General features: G+C 40.6%; 1 protein-coding gene across 1 annotated transcript in view; it reads left to right on the top strand.

The window, feature by feature from the left end:
• The first annotated feature begins 1036 nt into the window (after nt 1–1036).
• The window catches only part of AGK (acylglycerol kinase), an 89036-nt gene continuing 66587 nt past the window's right edge, over nt 1037–23485 (top strand). Inside the window, exons 1-2 of the mRNA XM_012768031.3 lie at nt 1037–1104; nt 6746–6863. Coding sequence (XP_012623485.2) covers nt 6763–6863 — 101 coding nt within the window. The 5' untranslated portion in view covers nt 1037–1104; nt 6746–6762. The remainder of the gene's footprint in view (nt 1105–6745; nt 6864–23485) is intronic.

Raw genomic sequence — 23485 nt, forward strand, 5'->3', positions numbered from 1 at the left:
ACAAGAATCTGCCATTCTCCTCATTTGCCAGCAAGTTAATAAACTTCTCTTTCCTTCTCCTCAAACTGATTGTCTTCATCCTTAGTTAGGCTTCGGGGACAAGCACCAAACTTTTCATATGCAACAGACTCACGTGCTCTAGCACGTCCCCGGTGCCTGCCACAGGGCCTAGGATGTACTCACCACTTGGCAAATGTTGGTTGACTGAGTGCTGGAAGGGAAAAAGGAAGAAAGAAATCTAAATTGCCTGGCTTGGTCCCACATCAGTGTGGGGGCCAAGCACACAGTTCAAATGGTCTGGTGGTCAGTATTGGTCCTGGCTTCTCTGTAGCTCTCTTGTTCTCTAGAATCCATTCATGCACTGTGCCCAGAGAAATGTGTGAAATGTAAACCAACGCCCCCCTCTCCCCCAGCCCAGACAGAGATTCCCCCAATGCCTTCCAACCCCATTCCATGCAATGTCCTAACTCCTTACTACCATGGCCTCTCCTGCCCTTCTGCCCATTAGCTCTCTCTGCCTCACCCACACCGGCCTCTACCGTGCCAAACTCCTTCAGGCTTCTGAGCTTTCGCAAGGGCTGTTCCCTGCGCCAGGCTCACTCTTTCCTGTATCTTTGCTGGAGGGGCTCCTTCTCGGCATTGAGTCTCAGACCAATCACCCCTCACTCGGAGAGACCCAGCTTAGCCCGCCCAGTTTAACATAACTTCCCCCCTACCCCACTCCCTTTCTATCACCCTATTTCATTTTCTTCGTGGCACTGCCACTACCTAAAATTGCCTTGTTCATTTAGTTAATTTATTTTCCGATTTAGCTCCAGGTCCTAAAACAGTGTTTGTCTTGGTAGGCTTTCCATAAAATATAACTGGGCCCTACATGGATGGATGAAAGGATGAATGAGCTATTAAAAGAGAGAATGCGGTTGAAGGCAGCCCCAGGGCAGCGGCCCGCTGGGCCCACCCTCCCGGGCCTGGAGGCGGCCCGGCCCGCGCGCTCGCTGCTCCGCGGCGGAACCGGAGGGCGGCGGCAGCGGTTTCCCTTGAAGCAGCCGGGGAGTCTAGGGGGAGCACACAGGAAAGGCAGGGCCGTGAGCGGGGCCGGCAGTGGTGAGTGTGGCGGTTCTCGGGCGGGCAGCGGAGCGTGGGGCGCTGGGACTGGGCGCAGGCGGGGGCCCGGGGCGTGGGGCGGAGCTGCGGGAGCCGCGCCGGGCGGGGGCCGCGGGGACCCGGGCCTTCAGGGGCCGCGGCGTGGGCACCGGGGGTGCGGGCGGCGGCGCGGCTGGAGGGTAGGGGTGAGGGCCCGGGCGGCGCGGCTGGGGGGCTCGGCGCGAGTCCCTGGTCACTGTGGGCAGTGCCGGAATAAGGCGTCCTGGGTTCGAGTGTCACAGCTGTCGCTGACTTGTGGACCCTCACTCAGGTTGCCCCGTGGGCTTCGGCGTTACTCGTTTGCAAAATGGGGCCATAGTATCTAATCCATTGATGGGTGGGTTGGTTGGTCGGTTCATTCATTCTGGGCGCTTTACTAGGTTCCGGTGCCGCAGATGGGTAGCACCTGCCCATGTTCACCGTCTAGTGAGAACCCCCCACCTTACACGTCGGGAGGGTCGAAAACAATTAGAATTTGGAAGTTCTTTGTGGGGAAAAAACTGCTCTTAATATATGTTACTTTGAACATATAAAATTTAGACTTTCATTGGTAAATGAGAATTCTTCTGGTTACTCAGAAGGGAATATACATTGTTAACTAATGTATTGAGTATTGTGATGACAACTTAAATACTTAGAGAAAAATTTACAAAATACATTTGTAGTCCTGTCACATGTGATCTTCATAGCCAGGTGAGGTAATCAGAGCAGGTGGCATATATCCTCATTTTACTAGTAAAGAAATAGAAGCAGAAGTTAAATGACTTACACAGGTTTTTACCAGTTAAGCGACAAAGCTAGGACTAGAATCTAGTTGCAGACCCTTGGACCAATGCTCTTTTCACTATGCTAGGTTACCCGCATATCTTCACGTTATTTTTATAATACACAAATTATTCATTTGTGACTAAAAGGGAGTTCCATTGGGACAGGGATGACCTTTAAACAGACTTATAAACTCTTAGATGTTCTCTTACTATTGGCATTCTTTTCAGTCTACCCTTTCTTTGAGTGGTTTTATCTGCACACAAACTTGGCCTCCTTCACACTGATGAGTCGTCTGACCTATGTCTTCTGCTCACACAATTTCTCCTGGCTTCAGACTGCTAAAGCTAGACATCCACTGGACATTTCCATTTGGATGCCCCATAGGCATGTCAAACACAGTATCTCCTGAACTGTACACAATACCTTTCTCCACACACCTACAATCCACATCTAAATGACTGAAATCATTACTCAACCAGTCACCCAAGCACAAAACCTGGCTTGATTCTGCCTCTCTCGCAACCTGCAATCAATTGATCATCAAGTGTTGCCAATTTCTATTTTCTAAAGATCTCTAAATCATCCTCTCTATCTTGGTTCTTTTCTTTAGATACCTAGAGATTATTAGAATTATTAGTAATAACTTCCTAATGGCTCTCTTCAGCTTTAATTTCAGCTTCTACCAGTCCTTTTTCCATTCTGCTGTAAAGTGATCTTTCTAAAATTCAAATATGATTATATCACCTGCTTAAATCTCATCAAAAGTTTTTCATTTTCTTCAACATAATATGCAAAGTCCTTAGTGTGGATTCAAGGCCTTTTTTAATCCCCTCTCCCCATCCTTTATCTCTAAATCACTGTTTCTCAAACTCTAGTATGGTGCTGATTTTCATTGTAATTCTGAGAGTCCTTTTTAAAAATGAAGATGACAGCTCAATTCCAGAACAAATGAGACTCTTGAGGGAGGCAGGTAGTACCCAAGAATCTGGTTTTTGTTTTGTTTTAATTTTTTTATTTTTTTGAGACAGAGTCCTGCTTCGTTGCCCAGGCTAGAGTGAGTGCTGTGACATCAGCCTAGCTCACAGCAACCTCAAACTCCTGGGCTCAAGCAATCCTGCTGCCTCAGACTCCCGAGTAGATGAGACTACAGGCATACGCCACCATGCCCTGCTAATTTTTTCTATATATATTAGTTGGCCAATTAATTTCTTTCTATTCATAGTAGAGACGGGGTCTCACACTTGTTCAGGCTGGTTTCGAACTCCTGACCTGGAGCAATCCGCCTGCCTAGGCCTCCCAGAGTTCTAGGATTACAGGTGTGAGCCACTGCGCCCGGCCAAGAATCTGTGTTTTTAACAAGTTCTGTACTAAAGGTTGAGAACACCTGTTCTAGATACTCTCCCATATTTATCCTGCTCTTTATCCATGCCAGATTATTGATGGTGTTTAGAACATACTACCTGAAAATGTGACCCCCTGGCATTAGAGGAAATAGCAGAAGCAAGAGGGTTACTCTCTGACCGTCTCCCACTCTTCTCCTCTGAAGCAGTCCATAAAAGAAATAAAATCATTCTCTGACCTTCCTCTGTGTAAGACCCTCATGTGATAGGTACCCATGAAGAATGCCCTTATTTCTGAAGACATGGGCACACAGAGAACAATCTCAATCAATGGGCCTTGCTAAGTTCCCCCCAGTTTATTGCCATTAGATCATATGGCCTTCATCCAATTGTACTTCTATTTGATTACACTACCTACCTATGTTTCTCTGAACATATCCTGTAGTCTACAAAAATACTGTAGACTGGGTGGCTTAAACAACAGAAATTTAATTTTCACAGTTCTGGAGGCTGGAAGTCCAAAATCACCCAGGGTGCCAGCATGGTTAGGTGCCTGGTGGTGGTGCCCCTCTGCCTGGTTTGTAGATGGCTGTCTTCTTGCTGTATCCTAACATGGCAGAGAAAGAGAGACAGACCATCTCTCTGACAAAGGCTTTAATCCCATTTATGAGAGTAGTGCTCATGAATGCACTACTGATTCAGAAAGTTCCAATTGAAATATGCGGTAGAATAACCACAGCTTCAGCAACATTCTTGAAAAATGCTTTCTTGCTTTTCAACCACTGATTGCTGCAAATCTACATTCTCCTACCTAACCCAAATGAAAACCCTGAAGGTCAGAAATGACTGACACTCACCTAGAGGATCAGCATGAGGTAGGTGTCAGTCACTTTCGTGAAAGCTCTACTCTCATGAATAACTCCCAAAGGACCTATCTCCTAAATGTCATTTTATTGGGGATTAAGGATTCAACATGTGGATTTTGGAGGGACACAAGCATTCATACTGTAGCATACACTTAGCTCCTTTACTTTGGTGATTCCTCCCTCGTAAAGACTCAGGGAAGACTTCCCTGACTGCGTACCACCGTGTCACTGCGTACCACCGTGTCTTGCAGACTCTCACAGAGCCTGTGCTCACCGACATTCATCCTGCTGTATTGTAATCATAATCGTGTTGTAATTGCGGGTTTCACAGTTGTGAACACTTGAGAATGGGACTTAATCTTCTCTGCCCTCAGGCCCAGCATATAGGTGTGTATTAAAGGCATGCGGATTGAAGGAGAGGCTTAGGGCCACATGGAGAGAGGGTGAAGAATTACTTGGACCTCTGGGATCCTTGTGAACTAGCTTGGATGGTGTGTGGGGTTCACAGGAAAGTGGGCTCCCTGGCACTGGCTTCATTGCTGCTTTCTGTAAGGGTGTTTCTTCCCTTAATTCCCTTGGAATTATAACCAATGGAGGTTAAAGGGAGTAATGAAGGAACTCTTAGACTCTTCACTGGAAACAGCTTTTCCCCCTTGGTCTATTTACCTCACGCATAGTCATAAAAATTGTAATTTTTTAAAATCTGAAAACAATTTATATTCATTTTAGAAAACTTAGAAAATACATTGCAATTTAAAAAATTAATGTTACCCACAATCTATAATCTAGAGGGAATTATTTAAATTTTTTTTTTTTTTTGCCAAGATGAGGTCTCACTCTGTCACCCAGGCTGGTGTGCAGTGGCACAATCATACTCACTGTAACCTTGAACTCCTGGCCTCAGTTGCTGGGACTACAGGTGTGCACAACCACACCTGGATGTTTATTTGTATTGGTATTTTTTTGATTCATGTTTGAACATACTTGGGATAATACCAATTACATATGGCTTTTTATCCTTCTAATTTTACGTAACGTTTTGAGTTTTTTTTCCCACATTGGTAAAAATTTTTAGTAAAAAACCTTTAATTACCATGTAACTTATTCACTCAACAGCTATTTCTTAAATAGCTATTCAGATCTTTAGGCATGGGATATAGCGGTGTCCAGAACAAAGCTCTTACTCTTATGAAGTTTACATTCCAGTGGGATAAGCCAATAAACAAATTAGCAAATAAGTATATCAAATGTTAAGTGCTATGAAGAATAAAGATATTTTGTATTGTCACTTTGTTTTTTAATAAAGTCCTGCTAATTTACCTTCTTTAAAAGAATATATGATAGTATCTACCTCATTTTATTATTTCAGTCAATATGATCATTTAAAAACTTTATTTTGTAGGTGAATAATGATAGGTCTTTATAGTTTGCATGCATTTGATTACCCTGGAGGTTGAACATTTTCACATAGCCACACGCATTACCTCTTCATTGAGTTTTCTGTGCACGTTTTCTGCTTTTTTTCCTATTGAGGGCCTGATGTTTTATTTTGAACACATTATTGTTGGGTCTCTTGTATTATCATGGACAGACAAATGTTTCTTCTTTTTTTTTTTTTTTTGAGACAGAGTCTCACTCTGTTGCCCGGTCTAGAGTGCTGTGGCATTAGCTTAGCTCACAGCAATCTCAAACTCCTGGGCTCAAGGGATCCTCCTGCCTCAGCCTCCTGAGTAGCTGGGACTACAGGCATGTGCCACCATGCCTGGTTAATTTTTTCTATTTTTAGTTGTTTGGCTAATTTCTTTCTATTTATAGTAGAGACGGGGTCTCACTCTTGCTCAGGATGGTCTCAAACTCCTGAGCTCAAGCATTCCTCCTGCCTCGGCCTCCCAGAGTACTAGGATTATAGGCATGAGCCACTGGGCCCAGCCAACAAATGTTTATTCTTAAACAGTGGTGCAGTGAGGCTATAAGAAGACAGAAAAATCAGGAAGCTGGAATTCCTTTCTTCTAATACAATGAGGAAAAAGTGATCAGAGAAGGAAGAAGTATAGTTTAGATGGAAGGAGGTGGCCGGCCCGGTGGCTCACGCCTGTAATCCTAGCACTTTGAGAGGCCGAGGCGGGCAGATTGCTCAAGGTCAGGAGTTCCAAACCAACCTGAGCAAGAGCAAGACCCCGTCTCTACTATAAATAGAAATTAATTGGCCAACTAATATATATAGAAAAAATTATCCGGGCATGGTGGCACATGCCTGTAGTCCCAGCTACTTGGGAGACTGAGGCAGGATTGCTTGAGCCCAGGAGTTTGAGGTTGCTGTGAACCAGGCTGATGCCATAGCACTCATTCTAGCCTGGGCAACAAAGCAGGACTCTGTCTCAAAAAAAAAAAAAAAAAAAAAAAAAGTGAAGGAAGAAATAAAGGTGAATAGGTGGGTGACAAGATGAAGATGATGAACATAGAAGGAAGAAGATGAGCTGACACTGGAGAAGTGAGGGGGAAAATGAGTGAGGGAAGGAAAAAAGCAGTGAGAAAGAATGAATAGAAGACAGAGTAATTAGGATGCTACATTACTACCTTGGATAAATTGTATTTTTCTTTTTTCTTTTTCTGTCTCTGTTAACCTAGCAAACCTCTAGGAGAAGATGACTGTGTTTTTTAAAACACTTCGAAATCATTGGAAGAAGACTACAGCTGGGCTCTGCCTGCTGACATGGGGAGGCCATTGGCTCTATGGAAAACACTGGTAACTATCTGACAGCCCCACCCCACCTTCACCCCAACAACAAAAGGGCCCAAAGTGCCTGTGGTTAAAATCCTCAGTTATACTTATCTCTATAAAACATGTGGTATAAAAGAAGAATAAATATTATTCTAACTAAAAACAAAGACAAGACCTTCATGTTATATCCAGAGCTGTGTAATTGGAACTACATGTATACTTATACTCCAGTGGATGTAGATTATAGTAGTAAGATCAGAAAGGAAACTATTTTTATTCATTTTATTTATAGTCAAAGAAATTAAGTCCATACTAAAGAGAGAAAAGTCCACTCTCAAGTTAGTAGTAGACTGGGACTGGAACTCATATGTCTCCCTGAGATTTTATTCCTTCAGTTTGTATATATATAGCCTGTCCTCACTCCCTGGACCTTACTGAATCTGCTTCCTCCATCCTCTGTCAGTAGCCTCACCTATCCCATTAATTTAAATGAGAAGAAGACTTTCATACCTTTTGTTTGAATAAGGAATTCTAGGGAGTCAAGGGTTTTATTAGCCTTCAGGCATGGAGGGAGAAAAAGAAAGTGCCAGAACTCCTATTCTGGTTTAATATAGTAATAAGATTTAAACAGAAGTTTTTAATAAAATTATACAGATTATAAAGACAGCCAATCAAATTGCAGTCTTTTGGGGATTCAGGCATACATCTTAAATAAGTAGGAACACTCAAATTTAGGTGTCTTAAATGACTGCTTTGTTAAATAGAAAACAGAACAGTTATGCTTTGTATTGTCTCCACATTGTAAAGGAAATTCATACTGATGTTTCATGGGCCTTGTTAATTCACCACTGTCAGAAATAACTTTATGATGCAGCTTGGTGTCTGCTTTTTTTGCAGCTGTAGGGAAGCTGGAACCTGTTCCCCTTTTCTAAGTATTCTCAAAGCCAAGTACTCAAATTCCATTAGCTAGCATCTAAAAATCAGACCTCAGAAGCTAAATGTTTGTCATGTAAGAAAAGGGTAGAGGAGATATTTTTTTATTTTATTTTATTTTTTTTTTTGAGACAGAGTCTCACTTTGTTGTCCAGGCTAGAGTGAGTGCCGTGGCGTCAGCCTGGCTCACAGCAACCTCAATCTCCGGGGCTCAGCGATCCTACTGCCTCAGCCTCCCGAGTAGCTGGGACTACAGGCATGTGCCACCATGCCCGGCTAATTTTTTGTATATATATTTTTAGTTGGTCAATTAATTTATTTCTATTTTTGGTAGAGACGGGGTCTCGCTCAGGCTGGTTTTGAACTCCTGACCTTGAGCAATCCGCCCGCCTCGGCCTCCCAAAGTGCTAGGATTACAGGCGTGAGCCACCACGCCCAGCCGAGATATTTTTTTAAATGGAGCATATAATGTTTGGTTTCTCCTTTTTCTAACTACACTTGAGTCCTCAAGGAAAGGTTTCTATCCCTCCTTTGTGGGAATGTTCAATTTAGGCCATGGCTAGCTCAATTGGGTGAACCTCTCACTTCCTGAGGATTACTGCTATTTCTATGACTAGGTGAAGATCTCAGGAACTGACTGTGTTCCCTGTTCAGGATGTCTTTAAGAGGTATCATAATAATTTCTTGCCCATGTAGTCTTGAGACTTATAGACGTATTAAGACTCCAGCACTAATGGAGGCATCATTCTAAATTGGATCTGAAACAGCTTGAACCAGAAGTTGGTAGGAGCCCAGAGGCCTCATCTTGCTCTGTCTCCATCCTTGACATTAAAGAGTACTGCCTAAAATGCAAAAACTCCCTTTGTCCTGCTGCTGTTTTTTTTTCCTCAAACTTTTTTTCTGCATGATTTGGTACTATTTATCATTTTTTTAAAATTACAGTAAAAAATATGCAACATAAAATTTTCTACCTTAACCATTTGTAAGTGTACAGTTCAGTAATTTTAAGTATATTCACATTGTTATGCAACAGTTCTAGAGTTTTTTCATCTCGCAAAACTAAAGCTCTGTCCCCATTGAACAACAACTGCCTATTCCCATACACATATAGGCAGTAGTAAGAGGTGGAGGAAGGGTGGGGAACAAACCATAGTGAGTAGCTCAGGAGACTAGCATGCTGACAGAGGAACCAGGTGGGTCCAAATTTACCTCCAAATGCCAATGCCAACCTGCTGTGGGTAGAGTGTTTGGGAGGGTGTTGCTGTTCTACTCTGGCAGAGCTTCTAGCAGCTGCTACCCCATATATCAAGAGGAGGCCTCAGAGTTCTCAGGAGTGGAGCTTCTGCAGGCATCTTGGCCATGGTCAGTTTCTTTGCTGTTTTTGTGGCCCTCTGCAGAAGTGTCCATGGTAATTATCTCAGCTACCTTCTGGCTTTACTTATTTGTTGAGTCTCAGGGGTGCGTGGCCAGCAGGTGTTATCATACACCTCAGTCTATTATACGTATGTTTATCACTTTGAAGGGTCGGCAGTTTCTCTGTGGGCTGAGTCACTTATCACAAGTGACTCCATTTTGAGACATTTAGGATCACAAAACATTGTTATATATCACCTTTGTACAGTTTTGCATGTCAGCTGTATCATCTTACAATACCACCAGCTGTGCACAGGGTTCCGGTTTCTCCACATCCTCATCAACACTTCTTATTTTCTGGGTTTTTTTTTTTTTATTTCGGCATATTATGGGGGTACAGATTTTAAGGTTTCAATAAATGCCCACTTCTCCCCCTCCCCCCATAAGTCTGAGTCTCCATCATGACCATCCCCCAGATGGTGCACATCTCACTCATTATATATGTATATACCCGCCCCCCTCCCCCCTCCCACCTGCCCAACACCCTATTACTGTAGTACCTACGTGACCACTTAGGTGCTGTTCAGTTAATACCAATTTGCTGGTGAGTATATGTGGTGCTTGTTTTTCCATTCTTGGGAAACTTCACTTAATAGTATGGGTTCCAGCTCTAACCAGGAAAATATAAGATGTGCTATGTCACCATTGTTTCTTAGAGCTGAATAGTACTCCATGGTATACATATACCACATTTTATTAATCCATTCTTGGATTGATGGGCACTTGGGCTGTTTCCACAGCCTTGCAATTATGAATTGTGCTGCTATATACATTTTTTTTTTATTTTTATTTTTTTTTTATTTTCTGTCACAGTCTGCTTCTAGATTTTTTTTGTTGTTGTTTTTTTTTGTTTCTGGGCTCAAGCGATCCTGCTGCCTCAGCCTCCTGAGTAGCTGGGACTACAGGCATGCGCCACTATGCCCGGCTAATTTTTTCTATATATATTAGTTGGCCAATTAATTTCTTTCTATTTTTAGTAGAGATGGGTCTCGCTCTTGCTCAGGCTGGTTTTGAACTCCTGACCTAGAGCAATCCGCCCGCCTCGGCCTCCCAGAGTGCTAGGATTACAGGCATGAGCCACGGAGCCCGGCCTGCTATATACATTTGAGTGCAGGTGTCTTTTTTGTAGAGTGTCATTGGATCTTTTGGGTAGATGCCCAGCAATGGGATTGCTGGATCAAATGGTAGATTCACTTGTATCGCTTCAAGGTATCTCCATATTGCTTTCCACAGAGGTTGAACTAGTTTGCAGTCCCACCAGCAGTGTAGGAGTGTTCCTCTCTCTCCGCACCCACGCCAGCATTTATTGTTTGGAGACTTTTTGATAAAGGCCATTCTCACTGGAGTTAAGTGATATCTCATTGTGGTTTTGATTTGCATTTCCCTGATGATTAGAGATGTTGAGCATTTTTTCATATGTTTGTTGGCCATTCTTCTGTCTTCTTTAGAAAAGTTTCTGTTCAAGTCCTTTGCCCACTTTTTAATGGGGTTATTTGATTTTTTCTTGCTGATTTTCGTGAGTTGTAAGTATATTCTAGTTATCAATCCCTTATCGGATGCAAAAATTTTCTCCCATTCTGTAGGTTGTCTGTTTACTTTCATGACAGAGTCTCACTTTGTTGCCCAGGCTAGAGTGAGTGCCGTGGCATCAGCCTAGCTCGCAGCAACCTCAAACTCCTGGGCTCAAGCGATCCTACTGCCTCAGCATCCCGAGTAGCTGGGACTACAGGCATGCACCACCATGCCCGGCTAAGCTAACTTTTTTTTGTATATATATTTTTAGTTGGTCAATTAATTTCTTTTTATTTATAGTAGAGAAGGGGGCTTGCTCAGGCTGATTTCAAACTCCTGACCTTGAGCAATTCTCCCGTCTCGGCCTCCCAGAGTGCTAGGATTACAGACAGGTGTGAGCCACCACCCCTGGCCATTTTCTGTTTTTTTGATAGTGGTGATTACAGTGGGTGTGAGGTGTTATCTCTTGTTGGTTTGGATTTGGGTTTCTCTTTCTCTAATGATTAGTGAAGTTGAGCATCTTTTCATAGGCTTGTTGGCCATTTGAAAATCTTTGGAGAAATTTCTGTTCAGGTCCTATGCCCATTTTTTTTTTTTGGTGTATCCAGTATGTATGTATGTATGTATGTATGTATGTATGTATGTATGTATTTTTATTTCAGGAAATTATGGGGTTACAAACATTTTGGTTACATGTTATGACTTTGTTACATCCTAACCATGATTTGAGATGTGCCCTTCCCCCGCTACAACTCCCACCGTGTCCATTAGTTGTGAGTTTAACTACCCCCAACCTCATACCCCCCAAAGAATATTACTACTGTGTGAGCACCTTAGTGTTGGTCAGTCAGTGCTAGTTTGATGGCAAGTACACGTGGTGCCTATTCTTCCATGCTTGTGCTACCTCACTTTGGAGGATGGGCTCAAGCTCTATCCAGGAAAATATAAGAGGTGCTAGATCACCATTGTTTTTTATAATTGAGTAGTATTCCATTGTATACATATATCCACTCATGGATTGATGGGCACTTGGATTGTTTCCACATCCTTACTATAGTGAATTGTCCTGCCATAAACATTCGAGTGCAGATGTCTTTATTATAGAATGACTTTTGTTCCTTTGGGTAGATGCCTAATAGTGCTATTGCTTGATCAAATGGTAGATACCTCAAAGAATTTGGAGATAATCTCAAAGCCCTATGCCCTTTTTTTTAACAAGGTTTTTTTTTTTATAGTTGTTGACCTGTAGGAGTTCTTTATAGATTCTAGATATTAACCTGCTGTGAGATATATAATTTTAAAATATTTTCTCTCATTCCATAGGTTGCCTTTTTACACTGTTGATTGTGTTCTTTGATGCACAGAAGTTATTAAGTTTGAAGTCCCATTGGCTATTTTTGCATTTGTTGCCTCTATCTTTGGTGTCATATCTGAGAAATCATTGCTAAATCCAATGTTGTGAAGCTTTTACCTAAGTTTTCTTCTAGGAGTTTTGTAGTTTTAGGTCTTACATTTAGGTCTTTAACTGATTTTAAGTTAATTTTTGTATATGCTATAAGGTAGGGGTTCAGCTTCATTCTTTTGCACGTGGATATCTAGTTTTCCCAACACCATTTGTTGAAGAGACTGTCCTTTCCCCAGTGTGTGGTCTTGGCATCCCATCATTTGATTGAACCTGCTCTTGACAAGGTCATTAATGGCCATTTAGTTGTTAAATTAAATGGGTACTTTTCAATTCTTATCTGCCACATTTGATTCTCTTTGGCCATATCCTTTTCAATTTTCTTTAGGGTATCTTCTTGTTCTGCTTGTCCCTTAAGAGTTGGTGTCCCCCAGATTCCATTCTCATTCTGCATACTCCATGGGTGATTGTAGCCACATGGTTGTTTTCAGGTATGATGAATAGATTTTGGAGTCATCATATTTTTCTAGCTCAGATCTTGCTTCTCTTGACATTCTGTGTGAATAGAAAAAGATTTTTTTTGTAATAGATTTGTGAAAAAACGCATATTTTCTTTTTATTTGTCCCTTTTTGATTGCTGCCTTTAATTTGTCTTTTGAGACCAGATATTTATTTGCAGGCTTTATTTCATTGTTACTGTATTTATAAATTTTCTTCTCCATTGGGAATTCCTCCCATCTTTTTTTTTTTTTACGCCCTTCCCCAAAGTTTCAAAGAAAAATCTGTGATTTTTTCCCCCCCTCTGCATACTTTCTCCACAACAGATCACAATAGTTGACAGGAGCAACAGGGATTGCCCTGAACTCGGGAAGAGCAATCGGAAGAGGAGGAAATGACCCTGTTTGCTGAAAGTAAAGACAATTTAAATATCGCTCATTCCTCTTCAACTGCTCTTACCAAGCTTTCTGAGTTCCCCAGGGAAAAATATGTTCCAGGTTCTTCAGTTTTTCATGTCAGCAGTTTACCTGCAATAGTTTCTCACTCATTTCTGGCCCTTTTATTAAAAGTAGTAAAGAGTCTGCTACTAAAAAGTAGCATAGAAAAGGAGGCAGTGTAGTATAAAAGTTGTCTCTGGAGTCAGACCAACCTGCCACTTCCTAGTAGTGTGGCCCAGGACTCTCTTAAGCCTTAGGTTCGTCATCTGTAAAATGGGGATGATAACAACATCTCATTAGGTCACTGAAGGATGATATTAGGAGGAAATTAAATTAAGAGGAAAGCTCTTAATATCATCTCTGTCAGATATAAGGGTTCAATAAATGCTAGTCATTGTAAATTTGATACAATAAATGCTCAGCACGTTGGGAGTTAAAACCAAGTGCTACCAGTGACTGGGAAGTGAGTAACTTCAGAGAGAGCACCTAGGGAAGGGAGATAAGGATCTCCTGTGAGAGCTAAGAAGATCTGAGTCTTTTTTTATTTCACTTTCCATGTGTAACAAGACAGCTTGGAAGAGTATAGTTTTAAGACTGACTGACACAACATAACCACAAAAGAGGCCTGGCGTAAGCGGCCAAAAGCAGCAATCCACGTCTGTACCCTTCTCCATCTGACTTGAGCTTGGATCGTTCCTGTGTCACTGGGGACCTTGTGCTTGATCTTCCTGGCTCTTCCTTGCTCTACCTCCCTGTGATTTTGGCTGGTGAGCCTCGGCCCACCTCGACTAACCCCCTTGTCTCAGCAGTTAACAGTGGCTCCTCTCCTGCTTCAGTTCTGGCTCCCGCGTCTCATTTTACTCCTTTGGCTGAGTGCTTCTGACACAGTTCTGCCACCTGCCTTGGCCTGTGACCCAGGACTCCCTCCCATTTATTTCTACTGGGGGATCTAGGCTCTCAGTTTAGAGTCCCTAAATCCCACAAACACCATAAATCCTTTAACATTAACCTTGCAAAGCAAATGTGATACTGTAGCAGTGGTATGGGGCCCTGTGTTTTAATTAATACTGGATTTTTTCCCTCCAAACATGGGAACATTAATATTGATTACTATATATTGGATTTTCTAAGCATTGGTGGGAACCATCTTTCAATTTCTGTGGTCAAAAACAATTTCTTAGAAGAGGTAAAAATAAATAGTTATGAGTTTTCTTGAGGGGTGTGTTCAGTGTCATTCAATTTTATTGAGAACTTAGTAATAATGATAATAATAGCTAACAATCAGTGATTGCCATGTGCCAGGCACAATTCTAAGCACTTTACATTTATTAACTCATTTTATCTTCGTAATAACTCTATGAGATAGTTATTAATCTCATATTTATATGAGGTTGATGGCCCTGTACAGACAAAGGAACTAAGGTACAGCAAGTTTAAGTAATTTTCCCAAGGTCACACAGCTGGTAGGTGTCAGAGTTGCGATTAAAAACTATTCGGTCCTGATCCTAACCTCTCAAAATGACTGCTATGCCTTCGGTACCATGAGCGATACCAAGAACTGTGAGCTGAGGATGTTTTATACCACAATACCCCTGTGGCGTAAGAGAGCTTGTTAGTGCTTCAAAGTCTGGGCTTCTGAGTCAGTCAGGTCTGTGGTTAAGTCTTGCCTTTGCCGCTTTCCAAATGTGTGACTTTGCAAGTTATTTAAGCTTGCTAAACTTCACTTTCATTCACCTGTGCAATATGTCCCAACATTATTGTGACACTTAAATGAGATCATCACAGCTCCTGGCACATGTTAAAAACATCTGTTTTTATTATAGATTGTATAAGGCAATACGTGCTATGTCCTGTTCGAGGGGTACAAAGTAAATATTAGGGGTGCCTAAGGAAAAAGGATTAATTTTTAAAAGCTTTTTATTGTGGAAATTTTAAGCATATAAAAATTAGGATCGTGTAATAAATCTCCATGTAATATTACCCAGCTACAGCAGATACCTACATTTCACTAATTTTGTTTCATCTCCTTAACTTTGTTTTTGTGGAGTATTTTAAAGCAAATCCCAGATTTTATATCATTTTATCTATTAATACATCAGTGTTTTACTCCAATAGGTAAGGACCTAAAAAGAAATCACAATGCCATCATCATGAACCTAAAAAAATTAAAAATAGTTCTTTTATGCCAGCTTATATTTTTCTTAGTATCTCCAAATTGTTTTACAGTTGGTTTTGTTCAAATCAATATCAAAACAAGTGTCTGTCTCTTAAACTTTAACTCTCCTCCTTTGAGTAGTATTTATTTGTTTTAGAAACCAGGTGTACATTTGCCCCGTAGAGTTTTTCGTACCCCAGATTTGGCAGATGGCTTCCGTATAGTGTTTAGTGCTGTGCAGAGCCATCCTGGAGCCTGAGCCAAAAAGAAAAATCAGTAACTCTGATTCTGACTTTATTTAAAACTCTGATATTGTATTCATCATAGGTTTTTACATTCATTTTGATTTTGTAAAATATCATATTAAAATATTTATTTCTATTACTGTGTTTTTTAGCATGCCCTTAAATTTTGCATTTGAGGCAAGTGCCTAATTCACTTCATTCTAGCCCCAGCCATGAATTGCTTAATTTGTTCCTTTGTCTCCTGTGTCTCATCAACTGGTGATTAGATCCAGGGCTTTGCTGTTGGCAGTGTGGGCTGTGGTCCAGCAGCGTAGCTCTCTCCTGGGAGCTTGTTAGAAATGCCGAATCTCAGGCCCCAACCTGAGCCCTCTGAGTTAGAGTCTGTATTTTAACTGCTCCCCAGGTGATTTGTATGCACATTAAAGTTTGAGCAGCACTGACCTGGGGACTTAATTGGATTCTGGTGTAATTTATTTGGCAAGGATGCTCTATAGGTGTGTAGTGGATTTCTTACTCTTTCAGGAGCTATTAATACATAGTATCTGGGTGTCCTCTTTTTGGTGATATCAAGGTTGATCAATAGATTCAGAGGTGATCAGTGTGACCCATTCATGAGAAAGTAAATAAGGATTACTTCTGAGAGTTTACTAGAGCCAAATGGTTAAGGGGGACAGGGCAGGGGCTCTGGAGCCTGACTATGGTTTTGAATCTTGACTTTACACTGCTTTGCTTAACTGCTGCTCACGCTTCAGTTCTTTATTGTAAACTGGGGAGAACAGTAGTACCCATCTCATTGGGTTCTTTTTTTTTTTTTTTATATTAAAAATTTATTAAACCAGGCCCTTGCTAGCAAGCATCATTGGGTTCTTATGCAGAGTATTTAGAACAGTGCTTGGCACAAAGAAAGTTCTCAATCAGAAATTACAAATTGTACTTCTTTTCTTCTTCTGGCTTTTCCCTCCCCATCAGGAGGAGAATGTCATGAACAAAGTGGCACTCAAGAAGTTTTAATCCAGCATCTCTGTGCAGGATACATTTGAGGGAGAAAAATTTGAAGACCAAGAGAGCATTTCAGTAGTTTACATAAAAGGTAATAAAGGCCTGAACCAGAGTGATGGCATTAGGAATGGAAAAATGAGCGAGTAGATATGAGATTGTGACAGTGTGAATAATACATGAGCATGGACATCAAAGGTAGAGGAGTGTCTGTTTGGTTTGGGTTTTGCTATTTCTTAGCTATGTGGCCTTTATCAAGTTACTTAACTTACTTAACCTCTGAGCCTCTGTTTCCTTATCAGCATAACCGGGATGATTACATCCATTTGGCAGGTTAGTTGTAAGGTTTAAATGACGTGGTCGATGTGTGTCAAGTGCCTGGTACTGTGCCCTGCTGATAGCCCTTGGTGAAGACTGGTCATTATTATTACTAGTGATTGACTAGATGTTTGGTTGAAGAAGAGAAAGGTAGGAGAAATTATTTTTTGGCTTCAAGACTAGGATCACTGGTGATATAGAGATAGGAAAGTCACTAGGGAGAATGGGTTTAAGGAGAAAGTATTACATTCTGTTTTTTTTTTTTTTTTTTGAGACAGAGTCTCACTTTGTTGCCCAGGCTAGAGTGAGTGCCGTGGCATCAGCCTAGCTCACAGCAACCTCCTGGGCTCAAGCAATCCTACTGCCTCAACCTCTCGAGTAGCTAGGACTACAGACATGCACGACCATGCCTGGCTAATTTATTTTTCTATATATACATATATTGGCCAATTAATTTCTTTCTATTTATAATAGAGATGGCGTCTCGCTCTTGCTCAGGCTGGTTTTGAACCCCTGACCTTGAGCCATCCTCCAGCCTCAGCCTCCCAGAGTGCTAGGATTATAGGCGTGAGCCACAGTGCCCGGCCTACATTCTGTTTTATATTTGTTGAGTTTGAGACCCTGACAGGATATTCAGGGGGAAATGGGTTAGATGCCAAGGGTGAATTATGCATGAGCCATACTTGACTAGATTCATAGATTCCCTTTTGGTACAGATTGTGATTTCAGTAATGTGCTTCGTTTTTCAGCATCTCTGGGGTTTCTGACAAAGCAGATGCTTTCCCTTGACATCAGTTCAGATTAGCCTCTGACTTTGCCTCATTGGTCTGGGCCCGGCTGCTTCATCAGCCATGGAATGCAGGGAGGTTGTTTCCCCCTCATGGAAACATTTCTTCATTTCAGATTTTGTTGAAATTTTAAGAAAGCAGTTTGTTTTGCTTTTTAGCCATTTCAAAGTTTGTCTTTTTCTCTGTGTGCACAGGCTGATGTTGAAATTGGGGTATTAATGGGTGCTATTTAAAGAAGCTCATTTATGGGCAATTAAATAACATGCCTGTCAGCCCGGATTTGATAAGGAATAGAGGAATTTTTTTTTTTTTTAAGAGTACAATGAAGTTTAATTATATTCCCTTTTCTTTCAACTCTTTTGTTACATTATCTAGAAAGACGATTTCTTCTTTTTTAAAAAAATCTACATTATTTATTTTACTTTCCTCCCATATATCTGTGGGAGTGCTGAGATGGAAAGGCAGGAGATATATTTAAGTTGTTTTGTTGATTTCACATAAGTTTTAGGGATTTTTATTTTCAGTGGTTTCAGCTGTTTCAGACACTGCAGAGGGAATAACCATAGCTGATGCTAAAACTAGCCCCTCTCTAGGTAGTAACTGGCATCTCAAATATTTCATATTGCAGAACAGCAAAATACTGACAATGGTAGCTACTAATGTATGCATTTATAGGTCAGAAGTTGTCCAGCTCTGTCATGTATCCTAAAGCCCAAAGTAAATACTATTTCATGCACATTATTTATAGAGAAGAATTTGTTGGGGCATAGGGAGATAGGAAAGGACTCTTTCAATCCTATACCTTCTTGAATAGCTGTCATAATCTCTATGCAGTCTATTTTCTGTCTTATCTTTTTTCTATTTAAATAGATATGAGTATCTTATATATAATTGTGACTCAATATTTATAATTGTATATGCAAATGTATAATGGTTGATGGAACAGAAAGAATTAGTGTTTTGGTTGCCTAGTAAAATTATGTTACATGGTGTATAGAATAATAATATCTGGCATAGACTGTTTAATTTGGAGTGTTTGATGGAAATTAAATGGATAGAAAAAAGAGCAGAAAATAGAAGAAATGAATGGACCATGAAAGAATGTCAGTACTTATGAGAATTAGTTAGGGGTAGAAATCATTAGGAAAAATGGCTAGTGGTAGAAGCTCAAAGAAAGATGCCCATTAATGGCAGCCAGAGAGCACTGCCTAATGGTATAGTATAGTCTGGACTGTAGCATAAACATAGCAGCCAATCAGAGACAACTTATCTTTTAGTGTTGACAGAACTCAGCTAACTGTCTTGGGCTCTTGTGAATGGCAGGATAGGGACAGAAATTGTTATCTTGTGGAAACTTGAGACTAGAATAAGAGAATGAAAATAGAATGTCCAAAGAGGAGAAAAAGCAAACTGTGAAGACATAGGCTTCTTCCACTTCTGTTTCTCTTGATCAATAGATTGAGGGGATAAATTGCAGAACCTTCCCTGTAGTTAATGAAAAGTTCTACAGAGTAGGCCAAGATGATAGGATTAGTTATGTGAAAGGATGCCCTGCCACCCCAGGGAATGCCATTTCTTATTAAGTAATTTCGTATCCTGAATTAGAGGAGGAACAAATTGTGTGGAGAAAACTAGAGAAATTAGAAGGTACTTGAAATATTCATAAGTAGTAGCTTGTTCCACTTAAGTGCACTTAAGTGTAGACTAAAGTGGCGGGGATCTAATGAGATTGGAAGATGTAGTTTTTGGATGTCTATACTGAATTTCAGAGGGTGAGTTGGAATAGGCACTAACTACAGCTTCACCACAGCCTTTAGCTATTGTTATAGGTAAGGCCTCCTACTGGAGGGCAGAGGTTGAGTCTTTGGCTAATGAGTGTCCTTGAATTCATGAATAAAGAGTGGGGTTAGATTTAGTTGGGCTTTTACTAAGCTCACTTACAGGAAAGAAAAAAATATGGTAATAGTAATCACATGGTGATAAATCATGAATTGAGGTGACTGTAAGTGTGGCATTTGCATATGTGCATGATGAAACGGTGGACAGTGCTTTATGGATTGCCTTTTTTTTTTTTTTTTTTTTTTCATTTGGGAATGGCTGTAGAGAGGAAGAGAAGCAGAGTATTTAGGAAAAAAAAAATGCCATGTTGAGAATAAGGAGACTTAAGTTCTAGTGCTAAGCCTTTTAGTAACTTCTAACAGTGGGCAAATGCCCAGGCTGGAAGTTTTCATAGACTTGATCAATTAGTTATTTTCTAGATGCTCAAAGGAGATGAGAGTACCCTGCTTAAGTGAACATACCAGAATCACTTGGAGCTTAGAGATCCAAGGTTGGAACTACACATGCTCTGTGTGTGTGTGTATTTGCCTAAATGAGAATCACTGCTGTAGTGGACTTTGATACTAATGGGATATTGTCATATCATTTGGTTGATGGGGATCAGGGTTTGTGGAGGGGAGGTTGAAAAGCTTTGGACTAGATAATTTCTAAAGACTCTTCCAAACTTAGTAATTTAGATTTCCAAGAAATGGAACTTGGGCTTGCTGCACACCTTTGACAAAGGCATTTTATTTTTTGGTTTTTTTGTTTTTCTTTTTTTTTTACTTTATATTACTTTTTTACTTTTTTTTTCTTTTCCATGTGACAAACTTCAGGGCATATGAGACAAAGGCATTTTATTTGCCTGGCTCTAATAGAGCTTTTAAACTTTGACAAAGAAATAAATAAAGATAGTCAAAATAGAGATTGTAGACTTGAAAATTGCTGTAAACATTCAGGAATCCATGGTTAAACAGTGGGCGAATTCATATCCCTGGAGTGAATCACAATCTTATGTATTAAATGGGTAAAACATATTTTGGCAAAAGTCTGCTGGGAGGATTGACTTTATTGAGACATTTGTGTTGGTTCATTTCTCATTCCTCAGTAGCTATTAATATTTTATCAATTTCAATGCTGGGCTATTCATTCCTGCTAACTATGAACTTGACTTCCTTCCTTCTTTCCTAACTCCCATTTTAGCAAATATATTCTTAGGAAAATGCTTTTGGCTTGCTTAATATTATTAAAAATGTTAATCCTTGCATTGTTAAGTATACCACCAACTAAAGAAATTCATTCAGAGGAGCCATTTGACCTCAAAATTCCTGAATGCAAGTTTGGTACTTTTTTTTTTTTTTTTTTTACTAGTCTAGAAGGAGGTAGTACCATACATACTTGTCCTTTGCATTTGATGATAGAATTTGTTAACTTTTTCTTTTGCTAAACTTTTCAACCTCAGTGACATGAATTGATGGGAGTTTTAATGCCAGCGATTGCCTCTGTGGCCCTTATTTTCCCTCACTTTCTCTGTGCAATCTAAGGGCATTCAAATGAAGAAAGTCTCCACTTAATGTATGGTTGTCAGTGGGGTTTATTCTTGACCCTTTGTGCTTTCATGACATGAGGGAACTTCTTTATTATGTTGCACTTGGGAGAGGTAAGAAGATAGAAGTTTCTTCAGTAGCAGGTAGCACATTGGGGAAGGCTCAAGAAAAACGAGAAGAGATAACATCTTTTGGTTAAATGGAAAGACTAGACCAAAAGGCTCTGAAATCCTTTTAAAAATCATTAACATTTTCATTGTTTCTTTTGTTCCAACCTATCACACTATCTTCTCTCCAAATTATATTCTTTAGGCCTCTGTGATCAGAGGTGGAAAGATCAGGCATTCTTCCTTAGCATTATGCATTTCCTCCTGTGTGGTCAGATGTCTTTCTCTTTGGCAGAGATGGTCACTATTTTTCTGTGTAATACAGAGGCTCACTGCAGCTGCAGCAGCCATCGTGTGTTTATGTGGGGAATTGGGAGTATGGGGAGGGGAGTGCGATGTACAGTTTGGAAAAGCTCCCCCCCTCTGCACACACTTCTCTAAGATTTGTTTTTGTCTTTGCTTCCATTTCATCTCTATCCTGGCTGCTCCATGGGCAAGCAGTGGGCATAGCCACTGGCAATGTAATGATTAATTGTTCTAGGAAGTTTGGATAAGTTGAAGTGGTTGTTATAAACATCTAAACTTGAAGTCTATTTTGTGTAAAGCACAAACTGTATTTGCATGCACCAAGGGAAAAGCTAGTGGTGGAAATTGCTATACAATTTGCCTCTAGACTGTAGTGGGAAATACTCTTTTTGTGAAATAGGATGGATCAATGTGCTTTTTCTTGCCATGTAAAGTTGTTATTGGAATAACAACTTATCTTATTTTGCTGTCCTAAAGTAATAAATAAAACATTTATGGCTTAGAATAAATTGAGAGCATCTCGTTACCTATAGTAGCAGGCATGTTCTTATTCTCTTAAAGCTTCAGGCTGAGTGACATCAGCAGATTTCTTTCATTTTCTAATCCAAAGGCTTTTAATTTCTTTCTGTCAAAAAACCTCGCATTTTAGTACTGAACAGGTCTGCAGGGACCCTTTTTGATATGACTACATTTTGTAGCACCTCTTTTAAATTGCATTAATGTTAGTTCTCAGGAGACAGCATGGTGAAGTAGAAGAACATCGGCTTGGAATTTATAGACTATACTTTTTGTTTGTTTAGAAATAGGGTCTTCTGTTCACATTCAAATTCCTGACCCATTAAAATCTAGAATTTTATGATAACCAGACTCAGAGTTCATCTGCTGGGGGAGTTCTTGTGGTGCTTCCTGGTATACCAAAAGGAACTCTTTGTTTATCCTTTTTAGAGGATACTAGTTCCATTACACTCTACACACACACAGACCCTGGGAGCTTCTTGATCTGGTAAAGTTTTTCGTCCTACACTACACCATAATGACACTTACTCTTGCCCTTTGGTGGTAATCACAGTGAAGAACCATCCCAGCTGATTTGGTTTTTCAAGAATACCAAATACTCATACAAGGAATAACCTTCAGCTTTTCGTACAGGACAAACTCTGAGCAGTCAATCTCTCCTGTTCAAACATTTGCCACTTATTTATTAAACAAGTATTTATCAGGTACCCTCTATCTACAAGAGTCTGTGCTATGGGCTGTGGATGAGAAAGTGGTGAATTATCCATGACTTCAAGAAGTTTATAAACTAGGACAGAAGATAAGAGAAGCAGTTTTGCATGTGGTGGGGTAAGGGTGTGGGTTGTATTGATTTGGCCTTTTGTTGAAGGGAGGGATAAAATGATCAAATCCTTGGCGGTGTAAAGTGTCTTTTAGGAACAGCAGAACAGTTTGCCAGAGTAGAAGTAGCATCAAGGGGAAAGGTGGGGGTTAAGGACAACTTTTTCTTCAGTTATCCACCAGATTTTTCCCTTGACTTTTAAATGAAGTGCAGTGTCAATTTACTTGAGACTCATTTGGTATTCTCTGTCAACTGTGCCCATGCTCAGGGTATCTCTTCCTGCTGGTTCTATTTCTCACCCCACTCATAGGTAATCTTATCCACTCTCATTCCTTCTGTTACACATGGCCAAGATCCAGACCCAGTACTAACCTGTTTTCTCCTGCTTACACCTGTGCCTTCTACCTCATTGCATCTCTGTCCCCCAGGTTGCATAATGCAGAATGTGGGCACTGTCTTTGACCCCCTCCCTTTCCTTTCATACCCATGAACCATCCCTCAGGTTTGCCTCCTGAATATCTATTGAATCTGTCCTCTTCTCTCCGCCCCCTGCCACAACCCTAGTGCTGGTTGTCATCACTGGCCTGCACTACTGAGGGAGCCTCCCTGAGTTCGCTAGGTTCAGCCTTACCTCTGACCCGTGTGCCTTCACAGTGCAAGCAGAACCATCCCTCTGAAGCGTAAGTCTGGTCACGTTAGTTCTCTTCTTATAACCTGTTAACGGCTCCTTATTGCCTTTAGGGTAAGATCCAGGAACATATGAAAAAATGTTCAACATCTCTAATCATCAGGGAAATGCAAATCAAAACCACAACGAGATATCACTTAACTCCAA

This window comes from Microcebus murinus, chromosome 9 (genome assembly GCF_040939455.1).
Source record: "Microcebus murinus isolate Inina chromosome 9, M.murinus_Inina_mat1.0, whole genome shotgun sequence".
NCBI classification, from domain to species: Eukaryota; Metazoa; Chordata; class Mammalia; order Primates; family Cheirogaleidae; genus Microcebus; species Microcebus murinus.